Source organism: Crinia signifera, chromosome 1 (genome assembly GCF_055691185.1).
Source record: "Crinia signifera chromosome 1, ASM5569118v1, whole genome shotgun sequence".
In the NCBI taxonomy this organism is placed as follows: Eukaryota; Metazoa; Chordata; class Amphibia; order Anura; family Myobatrachidae; genus Crinia; species Crinia signifera.
Genome location: NC_139217.1, coordinates 215,304,227 through 215,323,104, shown reverse-complemented (window position 1 = coordinate 215,323,104; position 18,878 = coordinate 215,304,227). Strand labels below are relative to the sequence as shown.

Below are 18,878 nucleotides of genomic sequence, written 5' to 3'. Positions count from 1 at the left end.
TCTAATGCATCTGTTTAGCAAACGTCCCAGTGGGAGGTGAAACTTTACCTCATACATAATATCACATATAAAATGCATAACATATAAAACACCCTTAATATCAATTAAGCATATGAATTTGTTTTAAATATATATATATATATATATATATATATATATATATATATATATATATATATATATATATATATATATATATATATATATATATATATAGAATATTGTAGAACCGGCACACACAATCCTCAATTTTCAACTGCTGGGGTGCCAAACTTTAAGCATGTAGTTCCAAGGGTACAGCCAAATATAGTCTTTTTCTGTAAAGAGCACTCACCAGTCTTCCAACTTAGATGCAAGTAAAATTTAATACATCACCAAAATCTCTGACAGGTTGCCGACGTTTCGAGCCACTGTGGGCCCTTTGTCAAGACAGAACAGATGGGTGGGTCACAGCCCCAGAAGATAATTCACCACAGACATTCACAGTGTTTAAATACCCTGGAGGCAGGAAGTGCTCCACCAGATCGCCAATTAAGCACACAAAATTACACAGTACTTGTGCAGACATTCTACTAAGTTATAAATCATTACAGAGTAAATGGGGGTATAGTATACTGTACTCACAGATTTGTAGCCAGCATAGTTAGCGGTAACATCGTCTTTAAGCTGACTAATCCGGCGTGCGTTCCACTGCACTGGAACGCACAACCCGGAAGTGGACGCAGTATGTCAGTCATCACGCGTCCTGCTGTTCGTACGCGCACCCGGAAGTCACCACACACTCCCTTACCTTCCCTGGTGCGCGGTGCCTGCGAACAGAATTCCTACCTCCTCAACAGGGGGAAACTCAATGTGCATCCTCTAATAGTGTCCTCGCGCTCCATAGCGCTTCCTGAAACGCACAGCCATATTAATGCTGCGCTAATAGGATTCAATAACAAAAGGATTACTGCAATATTAGCAAAAATATGAGTAGCTAGCGATCTATTGGTAGCACTCACTGCCTCCAGTTCACATCTTCAGCAATGATAATGTATTTATTTCATAGACAAAACAACACACAACACTTAATTAAAAAATCAGCTGTACAGTCCAGTGGGTAGCCCATTGGGGAAAAAGTTCACCCAGCAGGTCACTCACCTCAAACTGCAAAACCGATAATTAAAAACAAATCCACCAATGTGTCTATCCTGTAATTATCAACCTATACATGTATCGAATATCAAAATATTCATAGATGTGACCTTTGATAGATTCAAGTACGGAAACATTATCCAAAAAATACATATTAGATGCGTATTGTACCCCTAGAGAAAAATGCTCATATGGGTCTTCTCATTCAAACCTCTAGGATACACCGTATCTAACCGGTGGATCCACTGGGCTTCTTTTTTTAGAAGCATAAGACCCCTATCTCCACCTCGTGGTGGGGGGGGGGGGTATCCAGTCTATGGCCATATATCTCAGAGTGGCGAGTTGGTGTCTTTCTTTAACGAAATGTGCAGCCACAGGTTTGTCGGTGGTACCGGTGGAATAGGCCAACCGAATCGAGGATCTGTGTTGGTTTATCCTCTCACGCAGGGTACGGATAGTTTTTCCTACGTACATGAGGCCACACGGGCATATGAGGTAGTAAATCACATGGTCTAACTGGCAATACAACCGATGCTTCAAATAAATCTTTGTGCCATTATGGGGATGGCAGAAAAAGGCGCCTGTGATCAATGCTCGACAGGTGGCACACCCCAGGCACTTATAGCACCCATTCTTCTTGGTGAGCCATAAATCTTTATTCGGTTTAGTAGGTTTCAGATTAGGTCTCAAAAGATGGTCCTTGAGGTTTGGTCCTCTGTTGACACTCAGCAAGGGAGGAGCTGGACCCATCTTTCTGAAAGCTTGGTCAGAGGTGATTAAAGACCACTCCTTTTTTATGATATGCTGGGTGTTTTTGAAGTTGGTATCACAATGAGTGTTGATGATCATTCTAGGAGTTTTCATAACCTCCTTTGGAACATTGTTTTGTTTTAAAAACTTGTTTCTTGCTTTAGTGAGGCTCTTATTTACAGTTTTAAGGCTGTACCCTCTATTCAGGAATCTCTGCTTGCATTCTGCCAGCTGGATTTCCATGGCTTCCTCCTCGGAGTTGTTACGCATAACCCGGAGAAATTGTGAAATAGGAAGGTTAGATTTTAAAGAGTCTGGATGATGACTCGTGGCCCATAATAAGGTATTCCTGTCAGTCTCTTTCTGGTACAGAGTATAACTCAGGAATGCTCCTTTCTTTATAACTGTAATGTCCAAGAAGTTCATGGATTCAGAGCTGGAGGCATAAGTAAACCGCACCGGTGTAGCCAGACCATTCAAAGTAGACACCATTTCAACAAAAGAAGACTCATCACCAAGCCATATAAGGAATACATCATCAATGTATCTTTTTAGGTATTTAATCTGCCTGGAGAAATGCGGAAATATGTTTTTTTGTTCGTAAGCGTGCATATACAGGTTAGCGAAGGCCGGGGCCACATTGGACCCCATGGCGGTCCCCGCCACCTGCATATAATATTTTTCTTGATACAGAAAATGATTATACTTTAGTACCAAATTTAATACACTTAATATGTATTCAATGGGTGGACCCACATAAGAACCATTAGATAAGGCTGATTTTACTGCTTCCATACCCTCTTTATGAGGAATAATTGTGTACAATGAATTAACATCCATTGTACACAACAGGCAATCCTGTTCTAAAACACCCAAACCCCTGATCTCATTAAGGAATTGTGAAGTATCCTTAAGGTAAGTTGGCGTAGCTTGTACCAAAGGTTGCAGATGGTAGTCCAACCATTTGGCTAGGGGCTGGAGAATAGAGCCCCTTGCTGAGATAATGGGGCGTCCAGGGGGACTGACGAGGGACTTGTGTATCTTCGGTAGCGTGTATATAATAGGACATACCGGATGTTCAACAGTCAGATATTCCACAGTCTCCTCGTCAATCCAACCCTGGGTAAGGCCCATCATCAGCAACTCATCCACTTTGGTTTTAATGGCCCCCATGGGACCAGAGGATAATTCAAGGTAGGTAGTTTCATCACTCAATTGTCTCCTGATTTCCTTGTCATAATCAGAGAAATCTTGCAGCACGATGGAGCCGCCTTTATCGGCGTTACGTATAACCACCGAGGTATCTTCTTGTAACCCCTTCAGTGCTGCCCTTTCATCTGAGGACAAGTTATCAAAGACACGATTATGTTTGGCCTGTTCTTTACAGTTCTGGTCCACCACCCTCAAGAAGGTCTTCAAACTAGCATTCGTGCTAATAGGGTCATAAGTACTTGGTTTTTTGAAGATCTTCATGACATGAGAAGCACCAGATGGTGCCTGTGTAATTTTATTGTCAAAATGCTCTCGAAGGCGGAGCTTCCTCCCCATTTTAAAGTGGTCAATGGACCACTGAAAGGAATTAAATTTGTGAGTGGGGATGAAGTTCAAACCTTTCGAGAGCAAAGTGCTCTCTGGGTACGTAAGGGTTTTAGAAGATGTTAAAGATCAATTCCTGTACCCCCTGTACCCTCTTGGCTGCCCTCCGCCTTGATTTCCCACCCCTCCGCGGGTGCGGTCTTTTGCTCGTCGACTTAAGATGTCCCTGCGGGCGGGTCTGGTGCCCTGATCTAAAAAAGATGGATTAGGTTGTTGGTAGGAGGTACCTCGAGAGGGTGGTAAACTGTCTCCTGTGTCAGTTTCAGAGGAAGAGTTAGATAAATGTGACTCAGGTTCTCTGTATCGTGTTTGTCTAGATCGATACCCTCCTCGGTACCACCGACAAACCTGTGGCTGCACATTTCGTTAAAGAAAGACACCAACTCGCCACTCTGAGATATATGGCCATAGACTGGATACCCCCCCACCACGAGGTGGAGATAGGGGTCTTATGCTTCTAAAAAAAGAAGCCCAGTGGATCCACCGGTTAGATACGGTGTATCCTAGAGGTTTGAATGAGAAGACCCATATGAGCATTTTTCTCTAGGGGTACAATACGCATCTAATATGTATTTTTTGGATAATGTTTCCGTACTTGAAGCTATCAAAGGTCACATCTATGAATATTTTGATATTCGATACATGTATAGGTTGATAATTACAGGATAGACACATTGGTGGATTTGTTTTTAATTATCGGTTTTGCAGTTTGAGGTGAGTGACCCGCTGGGTGAACTTTTTCCCCAATGGGCTACCCACTGGACTGTACAGCTGATTTTTTAATTAAGTGTTGTGTGTTGTTTTGTCTATGAAATAAATACATTATCATTGCTGAAGATGTGAACTGGAGGCAGTGAGTGCTACCAATAGATCGCTAGCTACTCATATTTTTGCTAATATTGCAGTAATCCTTTTGTTATTGAATCCTATTAGCGCAGCATTAATATGGCTGTGCGTTTCAGGAAGCGCTATGGAGCGCGAGGACACTATTAGAGGATGCACATTGAGTTTCCCCCTGTTGAGGAGGTAGGAACTCTGTTCGCTCTGTTTGTTATTGAATCCTATTAGCGCAGCATTAATATGGCTGTGCGTTTCAGGAAGCGCTATGGAGCGCGAGGACACTATTAGAGGATGCACATTGAGTTTCCCCCTGTTGAGGAGGTAGGAACTCTGTTCGCAGGCACCGCGCACCAGGGAAGGTAAGGGAGTGTGTGGTGACTTCCGGGTGCGCGTACGAACAGCAGGACGCGTGATGACTGACATACTGCGTCCACTTCCGGGTTGTGCGTTCCAGTGCAGTGGAACGCACGCCGGATTAGTCAGCTTAAAGACGATGTTACCACTAACTATGCTGGCTACAAATCTGTGAGTACAGTATACTATACCCCCATTTACTCTGTAATGATTTATAACTTGGTAGAATGTCTGCACAAGTACTGTGTAATTTTGTGTGCTTAATTGGCGATCTGGTGGAGCACTTCCTGCCTCCAGGGCATTTAAACACTGTGAATGTCTGTGGTGAATTATCTTCTGGGGCTGTGACCCACCCATCTGTTCTGTCTTGACAAAGGGCCCACAGTGGCTCGAAACGTCGGCAACCTGTCAGAGATTTTGGTGATGTATTAAATTTTACTTGCATCTAAGTTGGAAGACTGGTGAGTGCTCTTTACAGAAAAAGACTATATTTGGCTGTACCCTTGGAACTACATGCTTAAAGTTTGGCACCCCAGCAGTTGAAAATTGAGGATTGTGTGTGCCGGTTCTACAATATTCTATATATATGGAAATTCTTTCTGACTGACTGTGTTTCCTGATCTGTGCACCCATTGGATACAATTGGATTCAATATTAACATCTCTGTTGTGAATATTACTGCGGAATTGACACCTTAAATTATGGCATGGGAGTGAGTTATAACTCAGAAGTGATTTTTTTCACCATACATTTTTGTAATTTTTTCTGATACATTTCGTTTAAGAAAATTGTTGCAGTTTATGTAATATTAACGTGGAATCCTGATAGTTAAACCAAAATTGATGTGACAAAGTTTGATTAAGATATATTAATGGCTACAAGTTTATTAGTATTGGATGAAATCGCCTTGAGCGATGCGGAAAATATTCAAATCAGTTTAACTGATGATGAAATAGACAGGGTACTCTTCACTGAGTTAGATTTTGCTCAATTACCCTCTGCTACCTCTGCTGATCATTTCCATAAACTGCATAGACTAAAACGAAGGGAGATTGACTTAACCCTACACGGGCAGTTTCTCTCTGAGTATTATCGAAAGAAGCGTATCCCGAGAGGATTTAGAATCAGTAATACTCCCACCATCGGCCGTCGGAATCCATCCTTCTGCGTCCGATGGTGTGGAGTATTTAATAAATGCTCCCTTGATTTAATTGCTCTTGTGGTTGAAGAGATTGGCTCAGAACTCAAAAAAATCAAAGTGTAAATCTCTGAATACGAAAAAGAATCGCTAGGCATTTTGAAGGCTGACAAGTCTGAGGATTGGTTGGGGCGTATACAATCCCAAATTGATAAATATAAAGCCGACTTGATAGCCTTCAAAAGAAAAAAGCTTGAAACGGTAGAAAGCGATTATCAGAGACATGTTGTTTACAAGTGGTTGACTGGTGAGGGTTCTTCCCAGACTCCTGGATACCGATACCGAGGAGGGTATCGATCTAGACAAACACGATACAGAGAACCTGAGTCACATTTATCTAACTCTTCCTCTGAAACTGACACAGGAGACAGTTTACCACCCTCTCAAAGTACCTCCTACCAACAACCTAATCCATCTTTTTTAGATCAGGGCACCAGACCCGCCCGCAGGGACATCTTAAGTCGACGAGCAAAAGACCGCACCCGCGGAGGGGTGGGAAATCAAGGCGGAGGGCAGCCAAGAGGGTACAGGGGGTACAGGAATTGATCTTTAACATCTTCTAAAACCCTTACGTACCCAGAGAGCACTTTGCTCTCGAAAGGTTTGAACTTCATCCCCACTCACAAATTTAATTCCTTTCAGTGGTCCATTGACCACTTTAAAATGGGGAGGAAGCTCCGCCTTCGAGAGCATTTTGACAATAAAATTACACAGGCACCATCTGGTGCTTCTCATGTCATGAAGATCTTCAAAAAACCAAGTACTTATGACCCTATTAGCACGAATGCTAGTTTGAAGACCTTCTTGAGGGTGGTGGACCAGAACTGTAAAGAACAGGCCAAACATAATCGTGTCTTTGATAACTTGTCCTCAGATGAAAGGGCAGCACTGAAGGGGTTACAAGAAGATACCTCGGTGGTTATACGTAACGCCGATAAAGGCGGCTCCATCGTGCTGCAAGATTTCTCTGATTATGACAAGGAAATCAGGAGACAATTGAGTGATGAAACTACCTACCTTGAATTATCCTCTGGTCCCATGGGGGCCATTAAAACCAAAGTGGATGAGTTGCTGATGATGGGCCTTACCCAGGGTTGGATTGACGAGGAGACTGTGGAATATCTGACTGTTGAACATCCGGTATGTCCTATTATATACACGCTACCGAAGATACACAAGTCCCTCGTCAGTCCCCCTGGACGCCCCATTATCTCAGCAAGGGGCTCTATTCTCCAGCCCCTAGCCAAATGGTTGGACTACCATCTGCAACCTTTGGTACAAGCTACGCCAACTTACCTTAAGGATACTTCACAATTCCTTAATGAGATCAGGGGTTTGGGTGTTTTAGAACAGGATTGCCTGTTGTGTACAATGGATGTTAATTCATTGTACACAATTATTCCTCATAAAGAGGGTATGGAAGCAGTAAAATCAGCCTTATCTAATGGTTCTTATGTGGGTCCACCCATTGAATACATATTAAGTGTATTAAATTTGGTACTAAAGTATAATCATTTTCTGTATCAAGAAAAATATTATATGCAGGTGGCGGGGACCGCCATGGGGTCCAATGTGGCCCCGGCCTTCGCTAACCTGTATATGCACGCTTACGAACAAAAAAACATATTTCCGCATTTCTCCAGGCAGATTAAATACCTAAAAAGATACATTGATGATGTATTCCTTATATGGCTTGGTGATGAGTCTTCTTTTGTTGAAATGGTGTCTACTTTGAATGGTCTGGCTACACCGGTGCGGTTTACTTATGCCTCCAGCTCTGAATCCATGAACTTCTTGGACATTACAGTTATAAAGAAAGGAGCATTCCTGAGTTATACTCTGTACCAGAAAGAGACTGACAGGAATACCTTATTATGGGCCACGAGTCATCATCCAGACTCTTTAAAATCTAACCTTCCTATTTCACAATTTCTCCGGGTTATGCGTAACAACTCCGAGGAGGAAGCCATGGAAATCCAGCTGGCAGAATGCAAGCAGAGATTCCTGAATAGAGGGTACAGCCTTAAAACTGTAAATAAGAGCCTCACTAAAGCAAGAAACAAGTTTTTAAAACAAAACAATGTTCCAAAGGAGGTTATGAAAACTCCTAGAATGATCATCAACACTCATTGTGATACCAACTTCAAAAACACCCAGCGTATCATAAAAAAGGAGTGGTCTTTAATCACCTCTGACCAAGCTTTCAGAAAGATGGGTCCAGCTCCTCCCTTGCTGAGTGTCAACAGAGGACCAAACCTCAAGGACCATCTTTTGAGACCTAATCTGAAACCTACTAAACCGAATAAAGATTTATGGCTCACCAAGAAGAATGGGTGCTATAAGTGCCTGGGGTGTGCCACCTGTCGAGCATTGATCACAGGCGCCTTTTTCTGCCATCCCCATAATGGCACAAAGATTTATTTGAAGCATCGGTTGTATTGCCAGTTAGACCATGTGATTTACTACCTCATATGCCCGTGTGGCCTCATGTACGTAGGAAAAACTATCCGTACCCTGCGTGAGAGGATAAACCAACACAGATCCTCGATTCGGTTGGCCTATTCCACCGGTACCACCGACAAACCTGTGGCTGCACATTTCGTTAAAGAAAGACACCAACTCGCCACTCTGAGATATATGGCCATAGACTGGATACCCCCCCCCCCCCACCACGAGGTGGAGATAGGGGTCTTATGCTTCTAAAAAAAGAAGCCCAGTGGATCCACCGGTTAGATACGGTGTATCCTAGAGGTTTGAATGAGAAGACCCATATGAGCATTTTTCTCTAGGGGTACAATACGCATCTAATATGTATTTTTTGGATAATGTTTCCGTACTTGAATCTATCAAAGGTCACATCTATGAATATTTTGATATTCGATACATGTATAGGTTGATAATTACAGGATAGACACATTGGTGGATTTGTTTTTAATTATCGGTTTTGCAGTTTGAGGTGAGTGACCCGCTGGGTGAACTTTTTCCCCAATGGGCTACCCACTGGACTGTACAGCTGATTTTTTAATTAAGTGTTGTGTGTTGTTTTGTCTATGAAATAAATACATTATCATTGCTGAAGATGTGAACTGGAGGCAGTGAGTGCTACCAATAGATCGCTAGCTACTCATATTTTTGCTAATATTGCAGTAATCCTTTTGTTATTGAATCCTATTAGCGCAGCATTAATATGGCTGTGCGTTTCAGGAAGCGCTATGGAGCGCGAGGACACTATTAGAGGATGCACATTGAGTTTCCCCCTGTTGAGGAGGTAGGAACTCTGTTCGCTCTGTTTGTTATTGAATCCTATTAGCGCAGCATTAATATGGCTGTGCGTTTCAGGAAGCGCTATGGAGCGCGAGGACACTATTAGAGGATGCACATTGAGTTTCCCCCTGTTGAGGAGGTAGGAACTCTGTTCGCAGGCACCGCGCACCAGGGAAGGTAAGGGAGTGTGTGGTGACTTCCGGGTGCGCGTACGAACAGCAGGACGCGTGATGACTGACATACTGCGTCCACTTCCGGGTTGTGCGTTCCAGTGCAGTGGAACACACGCCGGATTAGTCAGCTTAAAGACGATGTTACCGCTAACTATGCTGGCTACAAATCTGTGAGTACAGTATACTATACCCCCATTTACTCTGTAATGATTTATAACTTGGTAGAATGTCTGCACAAGTACTGTGTAATTTTGTGTGCTTAATTGGCGATCTGGTGGAGCACTTCCTGCCTCCAGGGTATTTAAACACTGTGAATGTCTGTGGTGAATTATCTTCTGGGGCTGTGACCCACCCATCTGTTCTGTCTTGACAAAGGGCCCACAGTGGCTCGAAACGTCGGCAACCTGTCAGAGATTTTGGTGATGTATTAAATTTTACTTGCATCTAAGTTGGAAGACTGGTGAGTGCTCTTTACAGAAAAAGACTATATATATATATATATATATATATATGTCTTTGAAAAAAATTAATAAAACATTTACTGATTGACACTAGGCCAGCCCTCTGACGAAGTTGATGATGAAACGCGTATGGGCGTGGCCTAGCGTCATCACCGAGAACAAAGGAATTTGGGTGTGAGTGTAACCGGCTCCAACGTTTATTTCTCACACTATCTACCTGCAGTCTGTGTACCGCTGACTGTGGTACGTGACCCATCCTCTGTTTGTGTTTATATGTGCAACTATTAAAAATAAGTTTTACAAAGATATTGCACTATGAAGCACCTGTTTTCAATTTTGTAGATATATATATATATATTGGCTTGCAAAAGTATTTAACCCCCCAACAATATCTACATATTTGTGTGTATTACAATTACATCTGCACTACATACAGCTTGTCTAAATGACAAAGTGTAGTTATAATTTTTAGTGGCGCTATTTACATGTCATTATGCCATTGTACTGTATAGTGCATATTGTGATCCTAACAGCACATATGCCTAATACTTTTATTCTAATTGCTGTCCATCCTATTGGCATTCCTTTACACCCCTAAGGCATGTTTTGACAAACCAAAAATACTGTGGCAGGATCATGGTTTGATTTTTATACTCATAAGAACCCAGTTGTCTATTGCAAGGAATGCATGTGACATGAGATGGAGAAGGGAGATAGTGAGAGGGCTGATAACAGTATGTGGCTCTACAAAGGAAGTTTTTCTAAAACAAGTAGCTGCCATACAGTATATGTGCAGCTCATATTCATGTTTATCATGCCAGGCATAAATCTATTTATTACCTAATGGAAGTTCAAATCGTGTGTCAAGCAAGATGCGGTGGAAGGTCGGATCTTTGGTTCCACAGATTTCATTATCTGTCATGATAACCTGCGAGTCGAGAGTCAGCCATTCTCCAGGACCTTCCTGGGAACAAACAGATATTGGAATGTAAAAAGGGAAAGATTAATGGAAATCTACTCTTTATTTCCCTAGATATGCTTATAAGGGTTGATTCAGCATCATATGCTGAAGTGCAGAAATTTTGAGGGCACATCGTTGGGTGGGACCAGGCATGTGTTTCGGCCTTGCTCTGTACTGGATGGCTCCCCTCAGCCTGTCCCCATGGCTTGTAGTTTTGTGAGTATTAACAAAACTACAAACTAGGCTGAATTCTGCCCATAGTCCATAAACATATTGCATTTACCAAATATCAATTTTAGACCAACTTATAAATTGTTCTAAAATCAATTGACATCAAAGATCGATTTGACACTGAGAAGGAAATGGCAGTGCAGTCTCCAGATGCAGTCCAGAATCTCCCGAAATGTCTGCCAAGCCCACAGCATTATGTAGAATGGAGGCTTCCACAAGGCCACACCAAGCAAGGGGATGCAAAAATGAGTCCATACCCCCTTTTGGGAACTAGCATAGTCCCTTACAGGTACTAGCTTTTTGCACAGTTTGAGTGATGTTGTCATAATGTTAAAACAATGGCTTATCTGGTTCAATGTGAGTAGGGATATTTTATTGAATCAAATTAAAGAAAAGACAAATACAAGGTCTTCGACAGTATTTGGGGTTTCCTTGAGAATGTGCTGTAAGCGTAAATGTTTTGATGAAAACATGAACAAAATCGCGATACCTTTATTTGGTAAATATAAACAGATATGCAGGATGTTATTGTTTGTGCTGATAGCAAAAGTATTTTGTTTTTGTATACATATAGGACATTATTGCTGCCATGCAGCAGGTACCATGTGCAATATTACTAAAACGGATCACCATCAATTTTTATTTCTTTTTTGTAGTGTTCAAGGAATAAATTTGATGAGTGCAAAACAAAATGTCACATATATCACATAAAGACTTAAGGCCAGATGTATCAAGCTTAAAAAGTGATAAAAAGGAGAGTGATAAACCATCAGTCAATCAGCTCATAACTGCCATGTCACAGGCTGGGTTTGAAAAATGACAGGTAGGAGCTGATTGGTTGTTGGTTTATCACTCTCCATGTTATCACTATTGAAGCTTAGTACATCTCGCCCCAATGTTGAGATAAAGTAACAAAATTGTGTTAGGCCTATTGTTGTTGCTAGTGGGGGTGTCGTTTGCATTGGGTGACATCATGTAAGTGGCTAGACTGCTGTGGTCTGCCAAGAAGCTGGTAGGGCTTTGGGCAATCCCCCAGTGTGACAAGAATAGGCGTGACACGCGGTCACATCCCCAAAACATTACACATCAAGGAGGACTTTAGAAAGAAAGAAAGTCATGTCCCCTTTTCTATCAGTGAACATAGTGGTGCCACTGATAACAGTTGATCCGTACGTATGGCACATGAAAAACATGAAGTTATCAGTGAAGTAGGCAAGACTATTTGCCTTCATTAGATAAGAAGGGCAAAAGTGCTGTGAAAGAATTTTAGTACAGACAGAGGCGTAACTACTTTTTTTTGCGCCCCCCCCCGCCGGACATTTCGGGCGCCCCCCCCCAAAATATTAACCCCCTCCTTACCCGTCTCCATTGCCGCCGGCGCTTCTGCCTCTAACCCGACACGCAGATCTGTGTCGGGTGACGGGCGGTCCCCGGCTCCGGCTGCAGTGCTAATATAATAACAGACACTCGTAAAATGGCTGCCCCCATACAGCATTATGGGGGCAGCCATTTTCCGAGTTTCTCTTATTATATTAGCACTGCAGCCGGAGCCGGGGACCGCCCGTCACCCGACACAGATCTGCGTGTCGGGTTAGAGGCAGCGGCGCTGGCGGCAATGGGGTAAGGAGGGGGAGGGCAGGAGTCGGGAGCCGGGACCCGGGACCAGGTGGTAACTATAGTCCCGCAGACCCCCCAGTCGCCCACACCTGTCTAGCGCCTCCCCGTCACCGCGGGGACTGCGGGACTATAGTTACGCCACTGAGTACAGACAACGCATAGTGACTGGGGGTAAGGAGTGGGCGTATAAATGTGTGTGCAGAGTAGTGCTAAACAAGATATCATCCACCATTCTGTTGTAAACTTGTGTTTATGGAGCTGCATCTGGTACATTTTTGAAGGTGACTAATTATATCTGTTTCTATGTTTCCATGATCATTACCTCATTAGACTGTCGGATGGTTCTTAGTGGGATCCATACAGTTCCCACCATGGTATCCCAAATCAATCCTTTATTCCAGACTTCCACTGTGAGTCCGAGGTCCAATCTGTTAATCTCACTGAAAAACAACATAAACAGAAATGAAGACAGGGACTGCAGTTCTTGTAAGTACCAACCCACATCTTCCCCCTTACTCACAACATAAAGTCTTGCTCCCAGCAGGGAAGGTTGCCCCTTACAGCAATGGTTGTGCTCTTCACATTTTGTACTTTTAGGGTTACATAAGCATTAAACTTCTCTGTAAGGAAACAGACAAATTCCAGGTTTGTTCAGGCAATCTAATTATAAATATCTGTATTTAATGACATACTTTATATTTGTCTATGCCACTTGGGGATCATAAAACCTTTTTAATAAATAATATATGATGCTTGTCCAAACATGAGTATACTATAAGATAAAAAGCACAAATCACATCTGCTTGGAAATCATTTTTAGCAAATGAGGAAAGAGAGTATAAAGTTTAATGAAATTGAAAAATAACACAATTATATTAACTTTTTTGAAAATCACACTAATTATTTTAAAATCACAAAACATTTATTTTATCAAACAAATCAAAATCATCAGGAGTTTGAAAATGCAGGTTTACTTGAGTAGAGATGTTGCCCATAGCAACCAATCAGATTCTACTTATTGTTTATTTGGTACTTTTGAAAAAATAATAACTAGAAGCTGACAGGTTGCTATGGGCAACATCTGCACTTACTCCACAGTACTTTGGTCAATATACCCCTAAGGCAGATAATGCATGGGCTTGATGGGCAGTTGCCCAATAATGCTAGGGGCCCAACCAGTGGCGGGCAGCAAGAGGTAGAAGTCCCCACTGTCTTAGGTGCCCCAGGTCCCCCAAAGGCTTAATCCAGCCTTGGCCGGTGGGCAGGCTGGCATGTGCCCCGTGCCAGTACAATTCTAAAACTGCGGGCCGACAGCCTAAGTAAAGACTTTGTACAGAATCAGGCTGAGCAGGAGCCCGCAGCTGGCAGCATCTAGCGCTATGCGGCATAACAGTGTCAGGATTCACTAAATGCTGCCAGCCAAATCTTAAAGCTCTCCACGCTGCAGACAGTGCTGGACCAAGGTAAGATAATTAAGTAGTAATACTTGTCCCCAACTGCCTGTCACCCTCATACACTGCCCATCACCTTCACGCTGCTGTGTCCTACTGCCTTTCACCCTCACCCACCACCCTCATGCAGTTGTTACCCACTGCCCATCACCCTCATGCTGCTATCACCCAATGCCCATCTCCCTCATGCTTCTGTAACCCTCACACACTGCCCATCACCCTCACACTGCCTATCACCCTCAAACTGCTGTCACCCATTGCCCGTCACCCTCACGCTGCTGTTGCTCACTGCCCATCACCCTCACGCTGTTGTCGCTCACTGCCCATCACCCTCACGCTGCTGTCACCCTCACACTGCTGTCAACCACTATCAGTAACCCTCACCCACTGCCCAACACCCTCACACTGCTGTCATCCACTGCCCATCACCCTGACACTGCAGTCACTCATTGCCCATTACCCTCACGATGCTGTCGCTCACTGCCCATCACCCTCACACTGCTGTCACTCATTGACCGTAACCCCCACGCTGTTGTTGCTCACTGCCCATCACCCTCATGCTGCTGTCACCCATCACCCTCACGCCAGTGGTGTAACTACTGTAAGGCAGCCCCAGCAGCCGCTTGGGGGAGCAAGGAGCAGCAGGGTCTGGGTGGGCGCTGGCAACCGCTCGACGCACTGACATGCTGCTCCCTGCCGCTGCCCACTGACTGAACGCTGACTCACTTCCAGTGGTTGATGGAAGGAAATAAGGTTTCCAGGATAAAGGTGGGGTGCCTGTGCTAACGCATTTCGCCGGGGGACTCCCAGCTTTTTCAAGGCCTTTTAGACCTTTGAAAAAGCTGGGAGTCCCCCGTCGAAACGCGTTAATCACAGGCACCCCACCTTTATTCTCCCACCTTGTGGATTACAAATATTAGTTTCCTGAACCAGGACTTTGACACCGATTGCAAGCATCAACACCTGCTGTGCATTAATCAAGGACACAAAGCCGCCGGCACCTATTGCAAGCACCACCATCTGCTGTGTGCCGACCACAGGACACAAGCCGCCAGTACCACTCCAAGGGACCATTCCATCCATCTGCCAATCAGTGCAGGACTTAATCCCTACAATCGTGAGTGGCTTCTAAATTTGTCCATAACATGCTGTACCCAGTCCATCAATAGGAACAGGATCCTTAATAATGAGGAACTTTATCTAGGGGTGCCTATCCCAAAATTCAACCTTATTTCCTTCATTATGGCGCCGTGCGTCTGAGTCCCCTTGCGGGGCTCGCTTCACTCGCCCACGCTGCGGGCTCGGTGGCTCGCTATGCTCGCCACGCTATTTAAAATCAACTCCATGCCAACATAGATAGTGGAGGTTTGAACTATCCATGTTGGCAAAATTACTTTTTTTAACATTGTTTGTGGCGAGCGTAGAACCCGGAAGTAGCACGCCATGCTGGCGCCGTGAAACTACACAAGTACCGCAATTTTTTAATGTGTCTTTTTTCATTGTGTAATATCATGTATACAGTGTCAAATTAAATTAATACGATAAAAATCAAACGCTGTGTTACAATTGTTGTATTTCCTTCTTTTTCGAGAAGGAACGTGGGAACATCCCTCAAAAAACGTCATGGTCTCGAGAAAATTGGGGTAGTTGGGAGGTATGATATGCAACGCTACTACTGTCGGTAGCTGTGGGTATAATCAGGGGCAAACGCAGGATTTTCAGAAGGGGGTTTCCAGAGAGGGGCGGAGCAAAGCACGGAGATGGACACTTAGGTGACCCAGTATATGCTGGGTCAGTTAAAGTATTATAGATAGACCAAATGTATATAAATAATAATTATTATTTTATATATATATATATATATATATATATATATATATATACATATATATATACTTAAAAGCAGTGTAGACCCCTGGGCATAGCAATGTATTGGGGCCCCTGCCTATCCTCCAGCGGTAGGGGTAGGGGGTGCTATGAGCAGAAGCTTTGATGTCCCACGGGTGGTAGGGGTATTTTATCAACCGCTCAGCATGTAGGACTCAGTAATTTCCACTAATTACCCCTTTACTGCACAGATGGTGGGAGATGGGGTGGGAGAAGGGGGCATTGGGCTGAATGTAGGGGTCCTGATACATAACTTTCAGGGTGGTAGAGGATGTTTAATACGCAGAGGAGGGGTGTATAGTGGAGTGAGCTTATTATTCATAATTTTCTGGTGGGAGGACAGCTTGCTTGACTGCAGATATCTCCAGTTCCTGGAACTAGATTTCTTAGCTTTTAATGGAATTAAAGAATCCCACCTACCAAATGGTATTGGGGACTAGGGGATCAGAGTTCAGGAGGCAGAGCAATCTGCCAACGAGCATATAAAACTACATACCAGGTTTGTTGAGCTGGAGCAGTAACCAGCTGCTGGAAGGCTGATATCTCTGGTTCTGGGAACAGTAGAGACAAGCTAGTAGTGTTCATCAGAGAGGGAGAGTCCCAGCTTTTGGAATATACTCTCAGAAAAACTCTAAGTCAGACAGAAACTGAAATATCTGACTGGGGAGAGCAATTAACAGGCTTGGATGGGGACCACTGCTTTGAAGTCAGATATCTCTGGTTCCCCAGGGCCGATTTTTAAAATTCTTGTACCCATGGAAAGAGGGGACCCTCAGCTTTCAGACTAGGACACTTAGATTCCTGGGGGGTTTCTGGGTACTCAGAAACCCCCCCTGCGTGCTCTACTGATAATGTATAAATACTGTAGCGCTAATAGTGTCGGCAGCGCTTCTAGAGACAGCAACCATGGGCGTTATGTATAAGCAGCGCTACTACTGTCGGAAACCGCCGGTATTATTCAATAGCAGCGCTTATAGTCTGGACAACTGTGGCCCTTAAGTATAAGCAGCGCTTCTGCTGTAGGCAGCCATGGACATTGTGTATAAGCAGCACTATGTGACTAATGCTATGGGAATTATGTATGTAATCAGCGATACTACTGTGGGCATTATGTTTAAGGGGTGCTACTATGGTGGCCATTTTGTATATAAGCAGTGCAACTAATGTTGGCATTTTGAGTGTAAGTGGCGCTACTACTGTGCCCATTATGTGTTAGCTGTGCTACTACTGAAGGCATTATGTGTTTAAGGGGCACTACTATTGTGGGCATTTTGGTTGTAATTGGAGCTGCTACTGTGGGCATTTTTTGTATAAGCTGTGCTGCTAATGTGGGCATTATATCTGTGGGCATTATGGGTGTGATGTACTATCATCCACAGCCCCTCTCCACCGTACATCGCCAGCTACCACATAGATAATTATCGCATATGCACTAACATATGCGATAATTATCGCAAAGGACATCTCTTGCGTTAAGGGCTGCCCTTCACATTGCACTGGTGAAGTGGCAGCAGGTCCCTGGCAGTTCCCTCTCCTCTCTTACCTGGCTGATGCTGCTGTGGGGCGAGCTCCGCATCCTCCTCCATAGGGGCTAGGGAGGAGGAGGTCACTGGTACGGGCTGCACAGCAGTGTTTTGCCCAGATTCAGGTGAGGGGAATGGGGGGGCCTGCATCGTTGCGGTGCGGCAGTGGTTGGTGCGGGGCGGCGTGGGTCGTTATAAGAAGCCCATTGGCTTCTATGGGGCATCTCAAGCTTTTGCTGGCGATACCCCCCGCAGCGAAACCCCAGAGTGCAGATTTCCCAGCATATCAAAATGCGCTAAAGACCCATAGCTGGGTTTTTACCGCATTTTTTGATTTGTGCATACCACCCAAAGTGTGTAAGCGGTGCTACTACTGTGGGCATTATGTGTGTAAGGGGCATTACTACTGTAGGCATTGCATGTATAAACAGTGCTGCTACTGTGGGCATTATGTGTAAAGGGCACTAATGTGTAGCATAATGTAATAAGATTGTGCTACTGTGGGGTGACATTTTTAATGTGGGCAATGCCCCTTCCATGTGCGGGGCATCATGACATGAGCATCATGACATGAGCTTACTCTGGGTGCCATGGCTCCACGTTACACTTCTGACTACACATGCAATACATCTCACCACTCTGCATGCATATCTGCGTTTAGTTACCCTGTATGCATGAAAAAAATGACAAACTGTTGTTGTAAGAGCTATGATTTGCGGTGATATATGAGTCCAATCTGTACAAGCTGATGCGTGCAGCAGGGGATGGTGGGAGGGATCCAATTGTATCCCTTTAAGCAAGGAAATGCGATAGAGCAATTCCATTCAAAGGTGGCATTGCCAACTTCATCCAAGGGGCTTGGTGCATATATGGTACTAGGCAAATCCTCCAACAAAACTCATTTTCGGAGGTTTGGCCACAATAAGGCAAAGCTGCATTTGACCTATAGACTTGTTTGAAGATCTTTCTACTGGTGAAAAAACACAGTAGTGTACAGTAGTTGATATTTTCTGAGTTTTGTTTACAGATAAAAATCTCTTCTTACCTTGAGGTCCGTCAAATTTAGCCTTTTTCACTGCAAAAAGAAAAGAAAACAAGAAAAAAAATGGAATTAGAGGACGTGACCAATAATTTTAATGTCAAGTTTGCACCTAACGTCTTTTTTATTTTATTTTCATTTATATACTATTAGGCTTAATAGTCGTATAGTTCCTTCAGCAGTCTCCTCCCCTGCTAAAGTGTCCTGTGTGACCTTTTCTATTTGCAGGTCCAGCTACAAAGTGCACCACAGAAAAAGTGCCAAATATTACCACATTTTTGTTAATTCCAGCAATCCATTTTTCTCTTGTATTGCTTATATCAGCATACCGTATACTGTATTTTACATTAACAGCGAGAGTTGACAATCATTGGGACTGTGACTGTCTTCATAACATAT

At 43.7% G+C, this 18,878-nt stretch overlaps 1 protein-coding gene across 1 annotated transcript in view; it reads right to left on the bottom strand.

The window, feature by feature from the left end:
• LOC146068713 (protein unc-13 homolog A-like) overlaps nucleotides 1–18,878 on the bottom strand; it is a 334,746-nt gene that overhangs the window by 263,593 nt on the left and 52,275 nt on the right. Inside the window, exons 2-5 of the mRNA XM_083179255.1 lie at nucleotides 18,486–18,515; nucleotides 13,100–13,199; nucleotides 12,902–13,019; nucleotides 10,611–10,734 (exon numbers count right to left, since the gene is read on the bottom strand). Coding sequence (XP_083035381.1) covers nucleotides 10,611–10,734; nucleotides 12,902–13,019; nucleotides 13,100–13,199; nucleotides 18,486–18,515 — 372 coding nt within the window. The remainder of the gene's footprint in view (nucleotides 1–10,610; nucleotides 10,735–12,901; nucleotides 13,020–13,099; nucleotides 13,200–18,485; nucleotides 18,516–18,878) is intronic.